At 51.2% G+C, this 24555-nt stretch overlaps 7 protein-coding genes across 7 annotated transcripts; 3 read left to right on the forward strand and 4 right to left on the reverse strand.

Moving 5' to 3' along the window:
• Positions 1–762: 762 nt before the first annotated feature.
• J4E93_010979 (uncharacterized protein) lies at positions 763–2331 on the forward strand (the record flags this gene model as incomplete). Its single annotated transcript, XM_049348854.1, has 4 exons — positions 763–816; positions 873–1275; positions 1372–1459; positions 1512–2331. 4 exons carry the CDS (start codon positions 763–765, stop codon positions 2329–2331), a joined length of 1365 nt encoding a protein of 454 aa, XP_049193989.1.
• A 94-nt stretch (positions 2332–2425) lies between these two features.
• Positions 2426–4232, reverse strand: J4E93_010980 (uncharacterized protein; the record flags this gene model as incomplete). Its single annotated transcript, XM_049348855.1, has 4 exons — positions 2426–2824; positions 2874–3138; positions 3187–3851; positions 3906–4232. The coding sequence occupies 4 exons, from the start codon at positions 4230–4232 to the stop codon at positions 2426–2428; spliced, it is 1656 nt and encodes a 551-aa protein (XP_049193990.1).
• A 768-nt stretch (positions 4233–5000) lies between these two features.
• J4E93_010981 (uncharacterized protein) lies at positions 5001–8603 on the forward strand (the record flags this gene model as incomplete). The annotated part of the gene is made up of 6 exons (XM_049348856.1): positions 5001–5032; positions 5088–6581; positions 6945–7026; positions 7073–7349; positions 7401–7612; positions 7668–8603. 6 exons carry the CDS (start codon positions 5001–5003, stop codon positions 8601–8603), a joined length of 3033 nt encoding a protein of 1010 aa, XP_049193991.1.
• A 3841-nt stretch (positions 8604–12444) lies between these two features.
• Positions 12445–13348, forward strand: J4E93_010982 (uncharacterized protein; the record flags this gene model as incomplete). Its single annotated transcript, XM_049348857.1, has 2 exons — positions 12445–12901; positions 13053–13348. The coding sequence occupies 2 exons, from the start codon at positions 12445–12447 to the stop codon at positions 13346–13348; spliced, it is 753 nt and encodes a 250-aa protein (XP_049193992.1).
• Positions 13349–14718: 1370 nt separating this feature from the next.
• On the reverse strand, positions 14719–15955 carry J4E93_010983 (uncharacterized protein; the record flags this gene model as incomplete). Its single annotated transcript, XM_049348858.1, has 2 exons — positions 14719–15591; positions 15665–15955. 2 exons carry the CDS (start codon positions 15953–15955, stop codon positions 14719–14721), a joined length of 1164 nt encoding a protein of 387 aa, XP_049193993.1.
• A 537-nt stretch (positions 15956–16492) lies between these two features.
• Positions 16493–17187, reverse strand: J4E93_010984 (uncharacterized protein; the record flags this gene model as incomplete). Its single annotated transcript, XM_049348859.1, has 2 exons — positions 16493–16868; positions 17039–17187. 2 exons carry the CDS (start codon positions 17185–17187, stop codon positions 16493–16495), a joined length of 525 nt encoding a protein of 174 aa, XP_049193994.1.
• A 4588-nt stretch (positions 17188–21775) lies between these two features.
• J4E93_010985 (uncharacterized protein) lies at positions 21776–23816 on the reverse strand (the record flags this gene model as incomplete). The annotated part of the gene is made up of 2 exons (XM_049348860.1): positions 21776–23539; positions 23781–23816. 2 exons carry the CDS (start codon positions 23814–23816, stop codon positions 21776–21778), a joined length of 1800 nt encoding a protein of 599 aa, XP_049193995.1.
• Positions 23817–24555: the final 739 nt, after the last annotated feature.

Raw genomic sequence — 24555 nt, forward strand, 5'->3', positions numbered from 1 at the left:
GGTGTCGGCAGAGCAGTCCAAGATAGCGTCTTAAGAACTTCGGTGAGAGGGAGAGGTGTCGCAGTAAGACCGGAACTGTTTCAAGAGCAATTTAATTACTTCCAGATCTTTCGCTCGTAGCATGCAACCATCCCAAGTTTGCCATCTTGTGCACCTTGATCGACGCGAGCTTGTGAAATGAGGATCCTAATCCAGCGAACGGGTTTGAATGTGACGGCAGTTGGCAAAAAGACAAGACTGGAGTATGTAACGAATAGGTGTTCGACTTCCCATCACGTCCATTCGGTCCGCGAAGCTGCATGTAAGAGACAAGGTCATAACGTACCATCAACACGGGTACTGCAATGACGCGTTAGCCTCTCTAGTGAAACACTTTGACAGCTCGCACACCAAGGTACAAACTTTCAACGCCCAGCGCGAAACAAGACTACATCATAGCCTGAGTTAAAAGCGTATACTCCCGAGTATACTTTGTTGAGATAACGCACTGTCAGGAAGATGGTTGAGGATTCGGCTAGTCATATCCTCCCGCCTGCGCGGGGCTGTCTGACCAAACCGCATTAGCCCGCCAATCCCTACCAAATTCCGTTAAACTTCAGGGTCAACAGATGGGAAGCGAAGAGCGGTAAGCAATTTAAGCATTTGCTTGGTGGCGCTTAAGATGCCGGCAGTGCCTTTGCATATTGCTTCGCTTGCTGCTTCTTTGTTTCCGACGTCGTGTTGTGGTATTTTCTGCGAGGAGAATTCGAAGCGATCGGCGAAATGGCGCTTCAAAACGACGTTGAAGCGTGCGAGAAAGACTTGCAGAAGGTTACGGTAAGCAGTCGCTCACATAGAACTTCCTGTGAGTTGCCGTCTAATACCGTCTACAGGGCTCTCAGCACTCCCAACACAGCAATGCGCCAGAGAATTACGACACCACAGCCGTTCGCTCCCTGGTCTGGAAACAGGATCTTCGCATCATCCCCCTCACAGCAGGAATCTACCTCCTCTGCTTCCTCGACAGATCAAACATCGGCAATGCCAAAACCCTCAATGCCAACGCCGGAGAATCCCTCCTGCAAGAAGCCAACATGACAAACTACCAGTACACCATTGCGCTCATGGTCTTTCTCGTTGCTTACGCCGTGTTCGAAGTACCCAGCAACTATTTCCTGAAGAAATTGAAACCGAGTCGCTGGATCGCTTTTCTCATGTTTGGTTGGGGCGCGTGCACTATTGGACTCGGGGGCGCGAATAACTATGCGACCGTTACCGCTGTGCGGTTCTTGCTGGGTATGTTCGAGGCGGGATTGTTTCCGGGGTTGGTGTACTATTTGACGTTTTGGTATCGTGCGCAAGAGAGGAGTATGCGTGTTGCTATCATCTTAGCGAGTGCGACGCTCGCGGGTGCTTTTGGAGGCGCGATTGCGTATGGCGTTGGGCATATGAAGCAGGTCCAGGGCCTTTCCGCATGGAGGTGAGTCTTGATGCATAGTACGCATGTGAGGGCGATACTGATTTCTACAAAGGTGGCTATTCATCCTCGAAGGCATTCCTTCCTGCGTCTCATCAGTAGCCGTGTGGCTCTTCCTACCCGACTATCCCGAGGAAGCTTCTTGGTTATCAACATCCGAACGTGAGCTAGCAGTCGCGCGGCTCGAGAAAGAAGGATCAAAAGGCGACGCGCCGTCGTTAAACTGGGAAACCGCAAAGGCTACCCTACTTGATGGCCGACTTTGGGTGCACTACATTATCTACTTCGGCATCTCTGCGCCGTTCAGCTCGCTTTCGCTCTTCACTCCGACGATTACTGCAGGGCTGGGCTACGAGAATCTCCAGGCACAACTCATGACAGTGCCACCGTACGCCGTCGCGTACGTGGTTTCCATCGTCACGGCTTGGTCATCGGACTACTTCAACGCCCGCGCATTGCACTCAGCTGTCCTGGCTACCATTGGAGCGATTGGTTTTCTGGCATCGGCCCTTCTTCCGGCTGAATCTTTCCATGCGCGCTATGGATGTCTGATTGTTGCAGCCAGTGGCGCTTTCTCTTGTATTCCCCCGCTGCTTGGCTGGTTGAGCAACAACATGCACAGCACCGCCGCTGCAGGGTTAGCCATTGCATTGAATGTCTCATGGGGGGCCCCAGGTCAGATTGTGGGTGTTTGGATCTACAAGGCGAACGAGAAGGAGCGAGGGTACCCTACTGGCCATTGGACTAACTTTGGAATGTTGGTTATGGTTGCTGTTGGCTGTGTTGGGTTGAGGTTTTACTACCAGTGGCGAAACAAGAGATTGCAACGCTTGGGACCGGATGCGACGGGAATGGACAGAGAGTTCAGTTATTGAAGATAATATATCATTTGGCAGAGGCTAGGAGCCTACACGTAGCGAGGCATGCCGAATCAGCACGCCTGATACCCACCTTAACTAGCTATGGGTTTTATGCATGCGACTCAACGCGCTCAACACCATTCTGCTTCTCATACTGCATCGCAGTCTCCGTCAAAGCAGGCTTCAGTGAATCGGCTGCTTCGCGCGTGAACTTGCGTGCGGAAACCTTGTGCTCAAACATGAGATCGAGTTCAGAGTAGGTGAAGCCCTTTGCCTCAGGAAGACGGAAGTATCCCCAAAGGATGAATAGAAGCGCAATTCCTGCCCAGAAGAAGCCACCCTTGGCGCCCCAGTTCCAGTCGTTCTTGCCAACCATCTTTGGCATGATAGTGTTTGTGACGAAGACGATGGAGTTGTAGGAAGCACGAGAGAGTGCGACGGTCTTAACACGAAGGCGTGATGAGGGGATCTCGGCGGCGAGGGAGTAGCAGATAGGGCCCAGAGAGAGCTGGTTGTGTTAGCTTTGGTTTGATGGCTTGATGAGTAGAGTGACTTACCTGGAAGCAGAAGATCATCAAAATGATCAAAACACCTCCAGCAAGACTGGCGCTCTTGTTGGTCGGTGGTGCAAGGCCGATGAAACCGACGATCATAAGAATGATGAAGATGGCAGTCAATCCAACGAGATAGATAGGTCGTCGACCAAAGCGTGTCATGATCCACCAGGCAATGAAGCATCCAACGAGACCCAGGCAGTCTTGTCCGATAGTAAGATGGAAAGAATCATCCTGGCTGAGGCCTACACCTTGCATGAACTGGGTCCTGGTAAAGTTAGTATTTGTTTGTTTGGTCAATGGTAAGGAAGCTTACCCAAAGCCCATGAAGGGAACACCGCAAAGAGCTTGAGTGATGAAAGCCATGGCTGAGACCTCGGTACGGTGTAGATCGCTTCCTTGGAACAAATGCCAGTAGTTGGTTCCAGAGCCGACTTGCTTCTCGTACTGATCGGTGACAACCATCATCTCCACGTGCGCATCAAGGTCGAACTCGATGCCTTCTGTGGGTGTCGTGATTGCGCGAATAGCTTGTTTGGCCTCGTCGATGCGACCTTGTCGGACCAACCACCATGGCGATTCTGGTGCGAGGAAAGTAGCCGCGATGATAGGAATGGGCCAGATCCACTGGAGGGCAAAAGGGACGCGGTAGCCCCATTGCGTTGTGTTCTGCATGAGCCCAGTAAGGATTCCAGTGGATAGAAGACCGCCGATAACCCAGCACATGTTGATCCACGAAGTCATGTATCCTCTGAGATGCATAGGGCAGAGATCCGCAGCATACGAGATCGCAAGTGTCTGGAAAACACCCCATGGAAGACCCTGGATGATACCTCCGACAAGGAACATCTCCAGTCCTGTAGAGAAGAACGGGATGAAGATGGCAGCAGTCATGAACAGCATGCTAGCAATCATGGTCTTCTTGTATCCGATCCATTCTGTGATGTAGCCGTTGATGATGAGACCGAGAATGCATCCGACCTATGCGTGTGTTAGACTTCGTTGCGTCGACTTCCTCGACGAGGATCTGCGTACCTGTGTTCCATTGAGAATGATAGTCTGCCACCTCGCAGACACAAGCTTGTTGCCATCAGCATCGACTTCATCGCCGAACCTGTTGCGAAAGGGCTGGAAGGCGAAAAACTTGTTCATGAGACTGGTATCGTATCCCTCCATAACCACGCAGAGCGAGATGACGAAAGAAAAGACGATGGCCTTCCACCAGAATCTCAAAGACTGTCGGACGGACATGTTGTGCTCATTGTTGATAGCCGCGTTGGTGTCGTCTCCGGTGTTGTGTCCTTGTGTAGATGTGACCCTTTCGGCGGCCACATGGCCAGTAGTCTTCTCTACCGAAGCCATGTCGAATTAAGTCCAGAGTATGCCCGGTATCAGAGATGGGTCTTCGCGGTTGATGAGTTGAGAAGATGCAGCTCAACCACACGTACGAATCTGCGGTCTATATAGCCCCCAGCGCTCTGGTATGTATGCCTGACAGACGAACCCATTACAGGAGTCAAATGGCTAGCCCGAGAGCTTGGGAAGCTAAGCCCCGGTAATGACCGAAATGGGGCAAGACCGCGGTGAGTTGCGGGGAAAGACATTCAGGACAAGAGTGCCCATGGGGAGACGAGGCGTCAAGTGCGCAAATGAAGCCAATCAGAACACCGACGAGGTTTGCCCGGGCACCAGATCGCGAGAGAATTTCAGGAAAGCTTTCCTCGAAGTTTTCCGCCGCTAACATCGTCACTTGGCGGACCCGTCCCGGCTCTAGTGTTGCAAAGAAAGCCAGGGCCCAGAAGTAGGACTTGCAGCAACCCTTCTCTTCTCATTATACGCTATAACATAAAATATAAGCTCTCATAAGACAACGGAAGTAACCTAATGCTCTGAGTAGGACGAGATCCTCGATTGAGCCCACCAGAGTGTTTTTGTTGTTGTTTTGTGAGAACTGCCCGCTGTCAGCCCGAGCGTGTTTCCAACTTCCGATGCCACGCTAGCCGAGGCAATGTGTCTGCACGAGCCATACAGACCCGCCTTTTAACCCGTGGCGTCGAGTTTTCCAGGTGAGGTTTCCGCTCTCATCCACCTGCATTCCATCCCCAGGTTCTTGCGCAAGTCCGACAAGCTATGCGCAAACCATCTGCCTGCCAAGCGTGCCGGTAAGCATCTTGCACGTTGTCAGTGGAGGCGATTGCCCGCTAATTCGGTTGGAAGAACCCGACGCCGAAAATGCATCTACCCAACAGGCGGGCTCGCAACGGCATGCGAGTATTGCCTGTCACATGGTCTGCAGTGTCTCCAAGGTCCACCAGAGGGAGGTTACTATGCCAAACGCCGGGCTAGACTTCAAGAATTGAGTCAGGTACATCGAGCGTTCTTGGAACAAGCGGAAGCACTGCCAAATCAAGGTCATGGCGACCTGCCTCCGACTGCCTTGAGACGAGCGCTGCTGGAGCTATACTTCGACTACATCCACGACCAGTTCCACTCTATGTACCACAAGGTTTCGTTCATGGACGATGTCGCAAACGACCGAGTACCATCTATCGTGCTTTTCGCCATATGTGCGCTTGCTGCCAGGTTCTCAACTGACAGCTTCTTCGACGGCACAGATCCGAGAGAAAGAGGCGAGATCTACCGCAAGGCAAGCGAGAGTTTGTTCAATATGCGCGACCTCACGCCTACTACAATTCAAGCATGCGTCTTGCTGGGAGCATACGCTGCCGCGGGTGGTGAGACTGATGTCGAAAACATGTACTACAGCACGGGTGGACGACTTTGTCTGGCCCTCGATCTACCAAATCGACCCGTCACCAGTCTCGTAGAGCGAGAAGTAAACATTAGAACTTGGTGGACACTGTGCATGGTAGACGTTTGGTCATCTACTGCGGTGAGACTACCGCGAATCATGCCGTTTGACACTGCTGTGCCTCTCCCAGTTGATGAGATACCGTTCTCTATGATGAACGACGGAGATTTCAGCGACCAAACGCATGGCATGACCTCACCTCTTCTCGCGGAGATGGTCAAGCTCAATCGGATTCTGGCGAGAATCATCGACTTCAATCGACTGTGTGTGTCAGAACATCTCGAAGGCCTCCCGCTGGAGAAAGGGATACGTGAACTTTCCCGCGATCTCGATATTTGGCTGGAGGAAGTTCCGCATCATATGCGTGACACGCCAGCGAACCTAACAGCGTTCGCGTCGCGTGGCCTTGGGCGTATGTTTGTAGCTGTATATCTCGGCTACTACCACTACGGGCTGCTCCTGAACTATCAGTTCTTGTCGTCTTCCATCGAAGCATCACCCGACTCCGGACGATATGCTGATGCCTGCAAGCAACATGCCGCCCGACTTTGCGCCCTCGTCTACCGCTCACAGTCCACGCCCGGGAGCGAAGTCTTGTATCCGGCAGTTTCGCATATCCTCGTCGTTGCTTCTACCGTTCAGATCCACACCTTACTCTTTTCTGGCGACGAAAGCCAGATACGCATCTCAAAGACCAGATTGGAACGCAACTTCGAGATACTCCTGCGGCTGAAGACCTATTGGCCGAGTGTCGACGGTGCAATGAGTCGTCTTCGGGCGTTCCACCAGACCTGTCTCCGAAGCAAAGAGACCAGCTTTGTGCTTGATCGGTGGCTGTTGCGCTTCCTAGTCCAATTTGCCCCTCATATGGAGCTCGAGCCAAGGGATAACGACCCCGAGTACGAAGCGTTGCTCGCGTTGAGCAGGCAATCCCCATTGTCGTGCTATTCAGGGCTATCCATGTGATCATGCGCGACCGATATTCTAAGCAGCACGCTGGGAATCCTGGAGAACGAGGATCGCAGCGAAATGGTTCATTACGGCTCAAGCTGGTGGAGCCGAAATTAGCGTCGCGAAACTTACGAGCTTTCCTGGAATGTGGAGCCCCAAGAGAGCCAGGGCTTGGCAACAGGGTCCGTCGCTCACGTTTGCGGTCCACTCGACGTAGTACACACGTGTAAAGCTGTTTAAGAGTCTGAATTGTGCTTCTTTGCTCGAAGCAATAATCATCTTCGCACTCCATTCATGGCTTTATCACGCAGCACCATTCTCGTGGTCACGACGCTGCTGGGCAGCGCGACAGCGATCAACAATGGCCTCGCTACTACCCCTCCAATGGGCTGGGTAAGACGCTTGTCTCCTACTCTTGAACTGTCATTAACAGGATCAGAACAACTGGAACGCTTTTGGATGCGACGTCTCCGAAGACCTGCTCCTCACAACCTCTGCACAGATTGTGAGCTTAGGCTTGCGAGACTTGGGTTACAACTATGTCGTACTGGACGACTGTTGGCAGAACCCAAAAGGTAGAGACAAGAAGGGAAAGCTTCAACCGGCTCTCGACAAGTTTCCCAACGGATTGAATTCCATCTCAGATCATCTCCATAGCCAAGACTTCAAGTTTGGCATGTACAGCAGCGCTGGTGAGATGACATGTGCGAGATTTGGTAAGACGAATGAAGCATATATACTTCTCACAGTATGCTGATATTCATCAGAGGGATCATTAGACCACGAAGTCGACGATGCAGAGAGCTTTGCAAGCTGGGGTGTCGACATGTTGAAGTACGACAGCTGCTACCACATGGGTCGTGTTGGCACACCGTCAGTGTCGTTCAACCGCTTCAAGGTTATGTCGGATGCCTTGAGATCAACAGGAAGGAATATTCTCCTCAATCTGTGCAATTGGGGAGAGGATCTTGTCCACACGGTAAGCACCATGAGATACCTATCCGCTGTGACGTTCAACGACTTACCATCAACAGTGGGGTATGAGTATCTCTAACAGCTGGCGCATCACCGGTGACATCTACGACTCTTTCTCTCGCCCTGATGATTTATGCGGATGCAACACCGTGTCGCCAGGCGACGTAAACTGCGTAGCACCAGGCACACATTGCTCCGTTCTCTTCATTCTCAACAAAGTTGCGCCCTTTGCTGACCGCAGCATCCCCGGTGGGTGGAGCGATCTGGACATGCTCGAGGTCGGTCAAGGTGGCATGACCGACGAAGAGTACAAAGCACATTTCGCTCTGTGGGCCGCCATCAAGTCTCCACTATTCCTCGGAAACGACCTGCGCAACATGCCAGCTTCCGCTCTCACCATCATCAACAACCCAGCCATTATTGCGCTGAGCCAGGATCCCCATGGACGTAGCGTAACGCGTGTTCGAAGGGACACGGAAGGTGTAGCGAAAGACGAGTGGGGTATGGGCGAGACGCACGTGTGGGCAGGTCATCTACAGAACGGCGATGAAGTCGTGATCTTGCTCAACGCTGGTGGTGAAGACATGGAGATGAGCGTCTCTCTCGCTGAGATCTTCATTCCGTACGGACCTGGTGGATCAGCGCCCCACGTCAAATACGACTGGGCGATCCATGATCTCTGGGCTCATCGCATGTCGGAATCAACGGCGGAAGAGCTCCTCGCAGCGGCCTCGCACACGGAGAGAGAATCGATCCTGTCAAAGGCCAACTGGTATAACGCCACCGAGATCCCTTACGCCAAGGGTCTTGTTCAGGAGGACCCGCGACTGTTTGGCGAGAAGATCGGCGTTGTTGAGGCTGGTGGTAGGCTCAAGGCAGACGTCAAGAGTCACGCTGCTCGCGTCTTCCGACTACGAAGAATTGCGCCAGAGGACGATCAGTTCCAGGCGAAGAGTATTGCGAGAGAAGACGGTAACGAGAGGGATGAATTGTAATGATAAGGCAATTAGTAAGGTAGATTTGGTGGGACGAGAGTTAGCCTACCTTGATGGAAAACGGAAAGGGACATAGGTTCTCAGAGTTGCGATACTTATCATTCGCAATGAATCGTGTAAATTGTGGAAGGTGTGGTTGGCTCGTTATCTCCAGGTCATCATAGTACCATGGAACGGAGTGGATGGAACCAGAGAATCAACTTCTGGATTTTTCGAATATATAGCGATCTCGCTTTTCCTCCCTCCTACACATTCTAAACCTTACATAGGCTGTCTCTACGTTCTTTATCACACACAGCAATCATATCTACACCAGACGCAGCCATGACCAAAAACGCAAAGGTCATATCCCCAGCTCAAGCCACATCCGCATCCCAGACGACATCATGGGAATGGTCAGCTCCATACTTCGTTAAGCGAGCGCAGGAAGTTCAGGCCAGATTAGATCTCCATCGGCAGACTATGAATAATCTTCAGAACAAGTATAAAAACCTTCAGAACCAGAACAAAAGCCTTCAGAACCAGAATGAGAACCAGAAGAAGGATTACGAACGCGAGATGAACGGGTGTTACGGGTCGTTTGTGGTCATTGTGCTCCTCTTCGCCGCCGTCTTGATATGTGGCTTTCTGCCATCTTCTTCGCCCGAACGCTGTTCATGTGCGCTAGAAGCGAAAGCTGTCCAGATGACGGCCACGCCTACTACGGTCACGGTTACGCTACCCGTAGCAACCAACGCTGTGCCGACAATCAAGGCCGCATCAGCTTTCGACATGACCCCCACGGCTGATCAAGTAAGCTTTGGTCTTCGATCATACATCTATCACAAGCTCTTGACATGCTAACGCCTCAATAGGTATGGACTGGTCTGACACAAGGACAAGTATTGTCCATCATCCTCGAAAACAATAAGATCCAAGCTCGATACAACGAAAACTATAGGGCCTGGAGCAAGGAAGAAGACCGGAGGTTCTGGTCCTCGTATAGTTCGAAATATTCGTTAACACCAACTCCAACACCTGCTCGATTCAGCGAAAACTATAGGGCCTGGAGCAAAAAAGAAAGTGATGGGTGGTGGGAACAGTGGAATGCCCAGGAGGCCCAGAGAAAATCAGAAGATCGAAAGTTCTGGTCTTCGTGGAGTTCGCAATATTCGATAACTCCCACTCCGACGCCTACTCGTCAGGCTACCGCGTAGGTGCTCTTTGAAGGCCACTACAAGCATACGAGATTGCTTCCATACAATCGCTTGATGGCCATATCTCCGAGCCAGTCTTGAGACCTCGTTAGGATTGGGTTTCGTATCGTATACGACGTCTTTAGACAATTAGCAAGGCGCCTACAAAGAAGGCAGCGCTTCGCAATTTGTATTTCATACTCTAGATATCAGTATACGTTATCTTGCTATCTCTTAAACTATTAAAGCGCAGTACTGTAAATCCTCCTAGAGTAGACCTTACTACATCTTCTAGCTTATTTCTCTAGCATAGTATGCTCTAGAGTCTCTCCTAAACTTGTCTAGCTTGCAAGTTACCTTAACTTGTATTCTACACAAGGCTAGATTCTATCGGTAACACTAAATTAACAACACTATAACTTCTTCTAGAAGAGCCGGTTTACTAAAGTATCTAATGTTAGATCTCGCTTAGAAGTATACTATATATTATCCGCCTTGTCTACTCTCTCTTCTCTTCTCTTCTCTTAGCGTTGTAATTTCCTATCTCTACACTATTAACTAATTATCTTTTATTTCTTACTATATACTTCTACTATATATTAATATATATATCTATATTTATTATCTCTATCTCTATTATAAACACTCTTCTCTCTTCTCTAGTATACTACCTTAGGCTAGTTAGCTACTCTATTCTACTAGCTTACTATATAAATAATCTAAAAGAGCGCGAGCTATTAAGAGTAGAAGAACTATATATAGTAGAGATTAGTTAGATAGTTAATACTATAAACTATTAGAGAAACGCAGTTAAATTAATTATAGCAAGATAGTCTACTATAGACCTAGTTTACTACCTAACTATTCTAGGCGTAAGCTAAAATAATAGTAAAAGTAAGAAAGTAAAGGCTATAGTTAGTATAGTAAATACTATACAGACTAGCTAGATTAGCTAGTTCTCTTAGGTCTAAGGCTATATTAAGAAAGAGACTAATTAGCATAATCTCTAAGCTTATATTAATAATCTTAACTAATTTTAACTTCTACTTAAGGTACTATAGTAAAATAAGACTACCTTATAGAGAACTAACTACTAAGCTCTATAACGCGTATATAAGAAAGTAGTTAGAATCTATATTAAGTATATCTAGACAAGTAACCTATAAGTCTATATTAATAACCTAAGTTATATAAGTGCAACCTTAGAATAACTAAGCTTAGTGCCTATAATATAGTTAGATCTTAGTAAAGAAGATTTTCTAAGAGAGGTAGAAATCTATAAGTAGATACTTAGAGACTAACTTAATAACATTAAAAACCTAGAGAAATATAATATAGTTAGTGTGTAATAGAGTAATATTCTAGAGTAGACTCTAGCTACTATAAAACTATCTAAGTTGTTTAGAGTTTGTAATAGGTAAAAAGCTAGAAGGCTTAAGTATATAATTAAGAAAGTTATTAGCACTATCTATACTATACTAATATATAAGATAATAGACCTAAACAAGTAAGAGCCTATAAGAACTACTAACAAGTAGTAGAACCTTCTAGAAAATTAGTCTAATAACACTAAACTGTAGCGCGCACTACAGAGAGATTAATAGAGCTAGAATAGTAATATTAATTAATAAGAGGCTGTTAGAGGCCTATTATCTAAAGTTTAGCTAATAAAGCTTTATTATTACTAATTCCCTGCGAAGCAGGGTCTTTTAGCCAAACGAGACTAGATAGAAGCGTAAGAGCTAATTAGTCGAGCCTGCGAGACCTAATTAGCTGTTTAAGATAACGTAATCGCGGAGGTCAGCGTTTCGGCGCGGCAGCGCGCGCCGCTAAGGAATATCAAAACTTTAGACAGCCCGGAGGGTCAGCGTTTTGCGGGCTTGCTGCGGCAACCCAACGCGACGCGTCGCGTCAACCTGCCGCGCAACACTAGACGGGAGCAAAACAATCGCGCGCGCAGCCGCGCAACACTAGACAGGAGTAACACAATCGCGCGCGCAGCGTAAGGTGCGACGCGATCGCTTACGCAAGTAAGCGTGCGGCTAATAAGATCCTGCGCTAGCTAGCTAGCGTAGTAGGCCCTAAGGGCCCGTTGCGCTAGCCTCGCAGGGTCTTTTAGCACTACACGTAGAGCTATTTCTAGATTTTATTATAATATAAGATAATAATAATTAAAAAATATTAAATATTAAAGAAGACACTTACATAGCAGCTATTATAGAGAATAGAAGTTACCTCTAACTACTTTTATGTATATCCTAGTAAGGTATACTAAGAATTAGACGTACGTAGGCCTATAATAGGTAAATATTCTATATCTTTTACTATAAGTACACTTAGAAGGTGCAGCGCAGTAATATATATATATATTACTACTTAAAGCTACCTCTAACGTCTCTACTATTATTATTATTATAGCTATTAATATTCTTAGTGCTGCTATTACTACCTTTCTACGTTAGAATAGAAGGTACTACCTATTCCTTAACAAGCTTAGATTTAAATATTAATTACCTCTAACATCGCTTAGTTAGCTATTACGTATAATACAATATTAGAGAGCTATTAGAGGTAGACAACTATCTTAGAAATATTAGGTATTCTTATGCTATTTTACCCCTAACTACCCCCCTACGGTGCGCGTAACGGAAGTACAGCGTGACATAATGAATCTCATTACGGCAAGGTACTCGCAGGTCGATCCGATACATTACAGCACAATCCTCGGAGGCGGGCAGGCGAATGCCGGACAACTCGAGAGTGCCATCAAAAAGTCCGTAGATACCATCACCTCTAACTGCATTGGAACTTCCTCGTGGCTTCAAGCTTTTGTCGAGGGCGAGACATGCTGGTCGGATTACCAAGTTATCATCAACAACCTCCACCGCATGTCAAAGCTCTTGAAGCTAATCCCGGAGGGCGAGACGCCTCAGAACCGCGCATTACGCCTCACGCGCCGCGAAGCATACAAGAAAGCTCTGCGCGCCCATCAAGAACACGTCCGTCTGGGGGTAGAGGCGGAAATTCAGACAGCAGAAGATGCGTTGGAAGACTTGTCCACGAAGGACGGCGTGACCCAAGTTGAACTCCAGGGCGCTCGGGACGAGCTCGCTTCCCTCCGCGGTCATCGAGAGAGCACCACACCCACGACCTGGTGGACATCTTAACTTGGTCCAGATAGGGAGACAGGGGCGGCCCCGTCGCTCGCCGCGCCCTTCGCCGAGCGGACAAGAAAGCGATCCGAGGTCACATGCGCATAACCACCCTGGGGCAGAAGCTGAGCCAGCGGAGGTAGAAGACGAGTTTGATGACGCGGTGAACAAGGGCGAATCTACCCAGACCGAGCTTCAGGCGATGCAAGATCGTATCCAAAACCTTATGGAATACGAGGGCGGCCTAACCGCTACCAACGACGGCCTACGCCGTAACCTCGCAGAAGTGCCCGCAGTCGAACCATACTACTCACAAATGGCAAACAACGCTAAGTGTACTTTCTGGGAGGCCAGGTGGAGCCAGGACGTATTCTTGTCGTTTCTCTGTGAGTTCCAAGGTGTGATGCACTACAAGTAAGTCCGAGGCCGATGTGTCACTAACGAAGTCTCCAGGCGGTTAGTACTGTCAAGCAGGGAGCCGACAAAGGCTTGGTGACACCGCATATCTTCTGTCTCGTCGAACCGTGAGGACGACGTCGCTCTCAAGCTCTCTCAAAAACTCCAGTACAAGCAAGTGCGCAGCCGACAACGACTCAGTGCCAATCTCTCACTTTTGGCACCTCACATTCTGGAATCGACGTTGCTCTCACTAGAGAAATACAAGCTTCCTTCAATTCGTCGACTTATTCCGACTATAATATCGGTCAGGGCTTCAGTGTTCACTACTCTCAACATCACTCGACGCTCGCCCTATCTCCGAGCTCTTCACTATTCAGGGCGAGCTTGCGGCAACATGAGGTAACCTTGACCGTCGTGGGCGGGGTGAGGAGGCAAGGTACTAGAGGGCAATCGCCGTTCTTGTACTTCCTTGGCCGGAGATTACATCCATGCCCAGGTGGTCTTCTACAAGCTTGCGATCTTCTCTAGAGTTATTTAACTATCACGAAACTACTTGTTGTACTTGCTTGTAGCGACAAGATCAGTCAGGATGCGTTATAATTATCCGCGGGCGCGCTGTATGCTTGTGGCTCAGCGATGATATCTCAAACCACCCCGCTCAACGGCATTGCCGCCTCTACGCACCCTCGTGAGGTTTCAACTCCAGTCGCATCCAGTCAAAATCGTCTTCCGCCGCATTAGCTACTCGCCGTAGCTTGATTGGTTGGTTGCACTTCACAACACCCCTCGCGACGAAGGACTCGGGCCGGATCTACCAAATCACTTCCCAAACAAGCTCATGCTATCTGCCGCTATACAAGACTCGTTTTGCTGCGACTTGCACCTTCACCTCGGTAACCTGTCACTAAGTCGCCGCCATCCATGGCGACATACAATGTCTTCGCGCTCTTTGTCTTTGAGGGTCATGGCGGCCGTGTGCTCGATGCGTAAGTCTTTCAGCTTCTTGGCTTCGTCCTTCTTTTGCTGAGTGACCAGGTCGAACTGTTCACGAAGCTCACCCATTGCATCATCATCAGTGACGTCTTCGCCGCCTTCTTCTTGCTAGCGGTCCCCTCGACTCGTAACTTGGTGAGAGTGTGGTGGAACGCCTCCTCTGTCAGATTTGCCATCTTGGTTCTCAGTTGCTTGCTCAAATTATCATGGTGCAAAGCCATCTTGGCCTTGTTCTTCTTCTCCTTCTTTCGGGGTTTTGTGACATATGCCTCGAAAGAGTATGGCGACTCATATGCCTATACTGTGACCTCTTGGTCCTGCCCAATCCTGTTCACTCGGGCGATCGCCTGCGCGTTAGCCGCACAGGATACATACTACTTTGTTTGTGACTAACTGCTAGTTGTGTTGGAGGGCTCTCTCACTCGGGCGGTAGCCTGTACCCTGGTAGCGGTGGTTTCTGGCCAGATGCGCCAGGTCGAGGGTTAGGACCTGCACTGCCTGGTTGGTTGTGAGGCCTCGGCCGCCACCAGACGCCTCTGGTATACGTGATTGATCCTGGAGATGCTCATGAGAGTTCGGATGGCCGTTACAACTACAACGAGACTTCGCTTCGGTCAGACTCTCCATCTTTCTCCTCAACCACTCACTCACCCCCTTCTGATCCAATGTCAAAACAGCCTTCTTCTTCTTCCTCTCCCGTTCTCTCTCGACGTAGCGCTCGATTGAGTTGTGTGCATAAAACGTCCAGATAGTCACCCGACGGTTCTGACCGATCCGGTTGATCCTCGAGGCGGCCTGGGCATCAATGGCAGGGTTCCACCTTGGGGTCAGGATGAACATATTTGCAGCCTCTACCAGGGCCAAGCCCAAACCAAAGCACTGAATGGTCGCCAGCATGACCCCGACTTTGTCTTTGGGGTCGTTGAATCGCTCGCGCACAGCGTCCCTCTCCTTCAAGTTCATGTGGCCGTTGTGTTCGAGGAATTCGATGCCCGTTGCTTTTAAGGCGTTGGACACAACGTTCAGAGTCTGGAGAAATTCATCAGTGATGATGATTTTCCTCTCGCTCTTAGACTCGTGCAGGGAGAGAATCTGCTCGATCAGCTTGTCAACCCGTGTTGAGTGCCAATCCTTCTCTATCACCTTCAACAGTTGATTGCGGGACTCTTTCGCGGTCATGTTAATGGAGGCTTCCTCTTTGGTAATACTCTCCCACTCCTCGACGTCGACGCTTGCTGGCCACGTCCAAATACTGGAGGAACTCATCTGCTACGATGATCTTGCCCTCCGTGGCCAGCTCATAGGTGGGGAAGAGTTGCTACATCAGCGTGTTGATGCGTACAGAGCTCCAGTCGTCCTTGGTTTCATCCAAGAGACGCTGTCGCGCCTGCTTGTGGCTCATATCGAGGAAGATGTTCTCGTGAGCCAGACCCATGGTCGCCTCTAAGTCAAGGCCGAGCCCCTCAAAGTCTTTAGCACCCCTGTCCCCAAACATAAAGTCTCCACACTTGGGATGAACGACCTTTATGCGTGCTTTGAGGACCTCTGGCAAGGTTCGCTCCCCCGTCATTTTCTCCAAGGCTTTGCCTCCTCCGCGCTTCCTCTTATCCCATGGAGAGACCCTACGATCCATGTGATGTCAATCGAGAGATCTGATGAGCCCTCCTTGCCGGAGTGGCGAGAAGGAAAGCAAAGAGAGTAGACGTAGGTGAGTAGTGGAGCGAGTAAGGCACAAAGTGCGTTTGTTCGCCTGAAATTTGGTTCATGGTCGCTTCATGTCCCCTTGAGTTCTGGGCTTCTGGGGGCCGGATGCGCTTCTTTTCCCTTACGACTTTGCCGATGTATGCCTCTGGCACCTCTTCCAGTCGCCGATAGCTCCGCGTCTAGAACATGGAAGTCTTCCGCCTCTCTACCACCGTCCTTCGTACATTGTGGCTCATGTCCACGTAGCCTTCGCCCTCGTGGTTCGCGATAGCGTTGTGCGTTGCAACGTTATCGAATGCGGTAAAGGAGACGGCGACGGTACCGCTACTCGACGTCTACCACTAGTACTTTCCCGCTGTCCCAAAGCTCTTACGCAAGAGGTAGCTTGTCAGCGTCTCCCAGCCCCCAGGTCCCACCGGCCGCCCGGTTGGATACGGAAGACGGAGACAGTCCTGGCGTCCACACCTCAGCGACCACACTTGGGATGAACGACCTTCATGCGTGCTTTGAAGACTTCTGGCAGGGCCCAGGTGCGGAGTTTGTCGGACCACCGCTCTCTGTCCTTACCCCCCTTCTGCTTACCCCAAATGGGTCTTGTCTCTTTCTCGTGTGCTGCCTCGGCCGTCGATAGTGTCAATCTCGTGTTTCTCACGCTGTGTCGCGAGAATTCAACGAGGCGACCTCCATTGAAGGTGTCGTCGATTACTAGAGGGAAGAAGCAGGCCCGTAGGCTCGTGGAGAGGATCGCGTTTCTTATGCCCCTGAGGGTCTTCGCCTTGGTCTTCTTCGGCTTCTTGGTGACGAAGTAGTCGTTGAACGCCTTTGGGTCATCCCGTGCATGGCTCGATGTTCAGCCATTTCCTGAGGGTTTTGAACCTCATCGTAATCGTTTTCGAGGGGAGTTCCAGTGAGACCCATGCTCTTCTCAGCCTGTAGTGCGCACATCGCTTTTGAGGTTTCAGGCCGCGATCGGCTGGCCTTACTTATCTCATCGGCGATGATGATAGCGTACCGAAGCAGCATGCTGGTGTAGCTACCCCGAATGGGTAGAGGCCCCTTGTACCCCTTGTTCTTTTTGCCGTCAAGTACGTCCGCGATTTCCTTGAACCTGGTGTATTCTTGTCGTACATTGTCGTGTGTGTAGTGTCCCCGCACCGTCATGAGCCAACTTTGTTTGTTGTTTCCATCGTTTGTATTCCTCTCGCGGAACTTCTCACATGGCATAGCATTCACATGCGGGGTCGCGAGGCCGAGCAGACCTCATTTGAGGGTGGCGATGACCCTGACCCCGAAACCGAGGGGTGACTTCGACCTCTGGCAACATGCGGTTCAATGCACTGGATATATGGATACCAAGAGTACCACTCATTAGGCCGAACACGTCCGGGGTGGTGATGTCAACGATGGCTCATGCCACAAGAGTGAGAGTGAAGATAATTACGACAATGAAGACGGCAATCTCGCGAATCTCAAGGATGATTCCGAGGATGAAGAGGTTAGCCCGGATGTTAAGGATGTTCTGAACGATATTTCAGACACTGAAGAAACCATGGTGAAGCAGGCTTTTGCCTTGTTCCGCCAAGGACGCCACACACCCGCCAGCAACACATCCTTGCCAGAGTACCTCACGGAAAATCCACAAGTAGTGGGCACGAATACCCAGCAGACACGGCGCCGACATCGTCCCGCAGCGTATGGCTACCCCGTACCACAACAACTCCAAACCCTACAACTCCGTGGGATGACGCACCAGCGGTAGCTCACCGGCCTATGCTTCGCAGTTCACACTGAGATGTTACCAATAGAGTGGCAATGCTATCTTCAGAGGGATGCTTGTGCAGCTCTAGCTCGAACTTCGTGGTGTGGAAGACATGGCGGAATATAACGTCAGAGACGTGGTGGGCGACAGTGACAAAGGATAGGTGGATAAATTCCACAAGCCAGGAGGTGAGACCCTACTATCACACTTCGCACTGTCGGATCAAACCTCATCGCGAAGACTACATACAGCAGCCACACGGCTTATCGAGTCGGCGCAAGGGACCGCGAAGGCGACGTAACTCCTACAGAACGACATTGTCTCACAACTCATTGAATAAAACCCGATCGTCGAACCTCCTCAACACCTACTCCTCACATGGCGGAGATGCGAAACTTCCACGTGCCAGGCGCCGACGATGGTTTGCCCAGAGGCGAAGACGAAACTTCAAGCCGGGGTATCGAATTCTCGGTCATATTGTACTACATGGGGTGGGGAGAGTTCCCCGATGAACACAAGCATGGATATTGGGCCACCGCGTCGGATGGCACACCAGCGGCGAGACCCAAGGGCATGACGCCGAAGGATTATCCGATTCACTCCACGTCAACGAGTCGACTTCTTCGTGATGAGAGGAGGCAGACGGAGTTAGACAAGCGGGAAGAAGAGTACCAGATTTTGACAGCGGAAGCACGGAAGGCGCCTGATCTGCCTGAATAAGATCCGGGTGCGCTATGCGTGGTGAGTTCGTTTCAAATTGCGGTGGGAAATCCATCATCGCCACCCGTTGATACTCTCAATCATACTCTTGAACTCCATCCTGTTCTCAGGAATGTACTTAGAGATACTCGCAGGAGAAGCTAGGAGGTCGATGTAGACTCCTAGAGGGTTTTGGGGGCAGAGAGACGTCGGCCAGAAAGTGATGGTCGTCTCGTAGCAGACTTACCACTCGATGTCGACGGCGTCTTCGATATAGAGGTGCTTTCCATCGGCGTCTCTTATCTCGAGGTTCCTGCAAAGCTCTTCGGTTATGATATGATCCTGCATTTGATGCTGAAGTTTGTATGCCATGTGTTGGAAATCGATGTCCTTGCAGCTCGTAATCGAGTGCAGAAGGTGAAGTTCAGTGCTGTGCGATCTGTTCGTAGTCTCCTCGCCCTAGTTTAGTTGTTATTCTGGCGCACGACGAGGTAGGTGTTAGCTTCTCGCACTCTCTGTATCTGAAGAAGAACGGGAGGAGCAGGCGGTGACACGGAATTGGGGGAGCTGGTGATTTCCTTCACTAAACGACCACGGCTCGGTAGGGAGCAGTCCTTCCTGGTACTGCTGAAGGGTTCTTACTTGATCCCGGAGACCCTGAAGCGCCGTGGTCGAGTGATCTGTCTGGCGAGATGCGGTATCAAGAGCTTCTTCTGCTTCGGCGAGTTGGGCTACAGCTCCCTGACGAATGTGATCCTGGTGCACCCTAAGGCATTTCTTGTACTTCCTGCGAAGGGCAAGACGGTTGGTACGGTGTGCTGCGGTTTCGTTGTCGGGAACCAACTTAAGCAGTTTGATGGTGTGGTTTATTATGTTCAGCTTGGCTTGCAGGTCATGCTAAACTATCTGTCGCTGGACAACTCGTCCTGAGGCATTGTTAGTTTTGAAAGAGGGGGGTGGAGCGGGAGACATTAGGTTCATGGCTAGTATTGCGAGAGGTGACGACAGAGCGGGAGGCCGACATTGATACGCAGAAGGAAGGACGGCATGCTCATACCGCAGCGGGAAGGCTTCAACTCAGCCTCTCTCCTACGCTGACGTAGGCATAGTTCCACGAATTCTTCAAATCTATCTTATCATATGCCCTGCCTGTGTGTGGCTGAACCAAAAGTCGACCCCAACCATTCCAAATGCGCGGTTGTGCTATGATAATGTGCGCATTTTGGGTGGGTGGTGTGGCAGTGTCAGCCATAGTTGCTCCCTTGGCAAAGCCTCGCACTTGCTCTACAAAACCCGCCGCGCTCCCCTCTTCTGGAATTCCACCTCACACGTTCCCGCCTATCGTATCTCGTCTCACAAACGCGCACTAGGTGCTAACGTAACGATCATGTACGATAAAGATGAGACCACCCCTCTTCTCCCTCTTGTTTCTTCGTCACCACCGTCATTCATCGGCATCCACAGATACGAGATGAAGGAAAAAATGAGCCCAACAACCCCCACCATGCCGGCCCTGTCGCCAGCCCTCTCACCTGCACCAGCAAGCCCAGACGCCACCCCGCCAACCACGACCGCCAATCCAACACCTACTTTATAGTTCGCACATTTCCAACAGCTCTTCCAACCGACAGACAATCCACGCTGGGCCAACCGGCTCGACAAGCCATCTCGAAGCGCAGAGCACCAATTTATAATCGACCACGATGATCAAATCAATCAGCAGACCAACCGCAAGACCGCTTGGGCCTTTATGTTCTTGTTGCTCAAAGCATATCTGAACACGAGTGCTATACGCCACGAAGCCATCAATCAAATTCGCTTTGAGCTGTTCGATGACGTCCGCACTGAATATCACAAGCAATGTGCTGAAGATGTTCGCGCCGAGATCATGCGAGAAGTGCGGATGGATGTCAACTTTTAGCCATCATGTACGATGAAAAGGAGACCACTCCCCTTCTCCCTCTTGTTTCTTCTTCACCACCGCCATCTACATTCCTCAACGACATTCATAACTACGAGATCGAAGACAAAATGAGCGCAACGCCCAATTCACCAGTCACCTCGCCCGCACCAGCAAGCCCCACCCCTCCCGCCACGCCAACCTAGGCCCAAATCGTCAATTTCTTCACATCCACTCCACGATAGGTCAACCCAGCCAACGGCGTACGCAGCGAAGAAGTCCAGGCCCGCATAGACGAAGCAGGACAAGCGACGGCGCACGTACGCTGGCAAAGCACCCTACCAACGAAGCACGGGAGAAAGTAATCGAAGAGATCCGGTTCTTTGTGTTCAAGCAGGTTATAAACGCAATCGACGCACAAAACAACCGCAACGTCAGTGACGCTGTGTTTCGACAGCAATGAGCTACAACACACAAGCGGGTAGGGGTGCTGGGGATGGTGTACACCACGTATCTTTCCTAGTCTTGTATTAGCTAATATCCCTCTTTTACGAAGGTATATATAGTCTTCAGGCCCTCATATGCCACATCTTGAACTACCATGCGTGTGTGATGTCTTATCCAGCCCTACCTACCAGGTCAACAACGATCACGACTCGCAGTGTTGTCAGTACCTCACCCCTCCATGGAGTCGAACTTCTCGTGGTGTAGACATAATGTAGCAGCCATGCTCCGATGTAATCTGTATGTGATATTACTCTTCACCATCCACGGCCTCTACGACTAAAACGCCAGTCATGCCATACTAAACACCGAAACTGTACAACCATCCAAACATCATCTCATAAATTGCCATTACTCATGCAGCATCCATCCAAAAAGCTCGCACAGCAAGCTCCCTTACATCCCCCTCCATCATCCCAACATACCACGGCACCATCACCGCCGACCCCCCCTCTTCCCCTTCAACGGACTCTCCCCCTTCCCACTTTTGCAAAACACGCAAACAAACACCCTGGGCAACCACTCCTCCTTCAACCCCACACAACCCATGTGCAACCACTTGAAGCAAGCTTCACACTGCACCATAAGCGTATCGGCATCATCGACCAAGCCATCACATACACATCTCGTGCTATCATTACTCTTGCTGCTGCATTCCGTCGAGGGCGTAGTCGTAGTCGTCGGCGAGCCGTTGAAGGAATTAGAGTAGGGGTCGTAAGCGCCGTGCGATTGTAATTGGTGAAGTACGTTGTGTGACGGAGGAGGATGGGAGGTGGACATATCGGCACTCGCCTGCGCCCACCGTTGGTTGTGTGCGAGCAGTGTATTTTGCGATGCGCGTTCTGAACTTGTCAGTCGAAGGCATGGGGACGAGGGAAGCGAGATGGCTATGCTAGCGTACCGATGCGTTGTTGGCGGGCGCCGACGACTTTCTTCAAGGCGCCGAGTGCGTCGCCGGGGGAGTCGGGCATGTGTGTGTCTTCGGGGTCTCGTTCGCGGAGGTTGGGGCGGTCCATGGCGCTGGAGCGACGGATGGTGTTTTCGGCGGCGGCAGCGGCGGAGCGGCGGGTGGATCGTAGGGTTTCGAAAGAGGTCTTGGATAGGGCGTCGGATGCGAGTCGGGAGGCAGAGACGGAGCGCGCCATTTTGAAGGAGTTGGCTCGTTCCAGTCCGCCACTGTCTGCGCGGGCGTGTTTCGTCGCTCGACGTTCGGGTTGGGGTATGACGAAGGATGGGTTGCGGCTGACGATTGGAGCTGGCTCGTCGTCGTCCGACTCGCTGTCTTGCTCCTCGTACAGTCCCGGGTATTGGCGTCGAAGATCTTGCTGCGAGGTCTGCCGTCTATTCCGGGGGGTCTCATCATCTCCAGTAGGTATCGTCTCTGTGCGAGCCGTGCCACTCTCGTCGATGATCAGCCGTGTACGGGGTCTTCTAATCTCAGGTATCGCTTTCAGTGATCCGCCACTTTGACGCTTTAGTGGCGATGAGCGACGGGGAATCGTTGAGGCGTTAGCTGGGATTGCTATCCGAGGGTCCATTGCTCTGGTTATTCTCGGCCCACTATCGGTATTGCTTCGTTGCAGCACAGGTCTCGCGTTTTCCGCTGAACCCGACGACGAAGCTGTGTTGCTGCGTGAATGCTGACTCTTAGCCTTCTTCGCCATTGCCCTCTCATTCTCTGCATCCCGCAGCTGTGTCTCATACGGTTGTCTTGACATGTCGAGCATTGGCTGCTGCGGCATGCTTCCAAAGGAACCGGTCATATCGGGATTGGAGAAGCTGAGTAGCATGTTGGGATCGACACCTGCAGCTGTATATACGAAAGAGCCATTTCTTGAGCCGTGTCTCTGCTGTGAGGGTGTATTCGCAAACGATGCTGGCATGGGAGAAGCTTGGAAGCCCTGGAACGCTGGGGTTTGCATCATGTTAGCCGAGGGATGGTTCATTGCTTGCCAGTTCATGTCGTGCTGCGGTCTATGCGGGGTAGGACCGAAGGGGTCTACACCCAGAGGCACATCTAGATCCATTTGCATGCCATCGTTCGCTGGGTCCCAGAACAGCTTCGATTGAGGCATGGGTGGCGCAGACATTGGACCACCGCTGGGAAACTGCATCATATGTGGAGTGTACTGCAAATCAGCGAAGCCAAACGGGGTCTGGTCGAACAGAGCTCCTGAGGATTCTGGCAGCTGGCTGGGCGTCCTATGCACCACCGTAGCTGGTGTTGCCACCCCATGTCCACTTTGTTGCACACTCCTCCTAGAGGAAGCGTCCCTCGTTGGAGGTGGCGTTTGCATCTGCGAAAAGTCCATGCTGACAGGACGAGAGCCGAACTGTCCCTGTGATCCAACCTTCCTCAGCTGATTAGGGCCCGGCGAGGACGACAGCCTTCGGGACACGTCGACCGGCGGAAGAGGTAGGTTTTGCGGTGCGAAGTGGTTGACATGGAACTCTGGGTCTTCGGGGGTGCGAACAGGTTGGCTGTACGAGCTCGACGGCCGGCCTATGGGCGTCGAGAGTGTGAAGGAAGGAGTCTGCACCGGGGTGTGCTGCCCATTAGGTCGTGGGGTGGCCCAGGCGTCGAGGAAGTGCGAGTGGGGAAACGACTCGGTCTTTGGTGTTTTGAGAGTTCCGTCAGGGAACGTCAGCGACTTGGGAGTGGAGGAGGGACTTGGGAGATGCCAGTCCGTCGATCTAGCACGCGACCCACGTTAGCCTGGGGCACTTGCAGATGCGAGCCGAGACATGAGGAAAACCAAAAGTGAAATCTATCAACAGAACGGGAAGGAGCGGAAGAAGTCTAAAGAAAGGCATTCTGGGGATAGCATGGCAAGGGATGATGGCAACGAGCTCCAAGTGACAACCGTGCGGTGCTGCCTGACCTCTGCCTACCCTAGACCTGGATTGGGACATAGTCTGGTCCGACATGACATGAAGCCAAGGACGGCCGGAGGTGTGCAGATGAAGCTCGTTGCACCAGCCGAACGCTACACGTCTTCCGCCACATGGGAAGGTATAAGAGAGCCGTACCCATATATGTGCTGATCCAAACTCATAGCAAGCCCAATGACACAAAGCCCTTACACAATGTCCTTCCTTCCCGACCATGTAGCAGTAATATAATACGTCGAGGGTCGTCCACGAGTCGAGGGAGGCGTTCGGCGGGGTTGGGTCGACGGGTGGTGAAGACAAAGGCGCCCTGGTGGACTTCTTTGTTGACGGCGGGATGTTCCCGCAAACCGGGCAGCTAGACGGGAAGCTGTGAGACCTGTTGGGTAGTACACTTGAGCAGCAGCAGGGGATATGACAGCGTTGTGAGACGTAGTCGAAGCAGGTACCGAGCGAGGCGTCAGCGCAGCGTGGGCGTTGTGAAGAGGCACCTGTTGCTTGCTTTGGGTGACCAGGCACGGCGAAGGTTTCTCACGTACTAGGCAGCTGGTGGGGCCGGGGAAGCTGAAGCTGCAGTTGCAAAGGTAGTAGTTCGGCAAAGATGAAGAATTGATAGTCCCGATCGTGACCCGCAGCTGGCAGCAGCAGCAAGCACTCCGCAACACACTGGCAGCACCGCCTGAGCAGGACCCGGAATGCGGCTTAGGCCAGGTCTCCTGAGGGCTAGGAGGCGTCTAGCTCAGGTACCGAGCCCGCAGGTGCATGGGCCGGCGAGGGC

This window comes from Alternaria ventricosa, assembly GCF_023758065.1.
Source record: "Alternaria ventricosa strain BMP 2768 chromosome Unknown scaffold_39, whole genome shotgun sequence".
In the NCBI taxonomy this organism is placed as follows: domain Eukaryota; kingdom Fungi; phylum Ascomycota; class Dothideomycetes; order Pleosporales; family Pleosporaceae; genus Alternaria; species Alternaria ventricosa.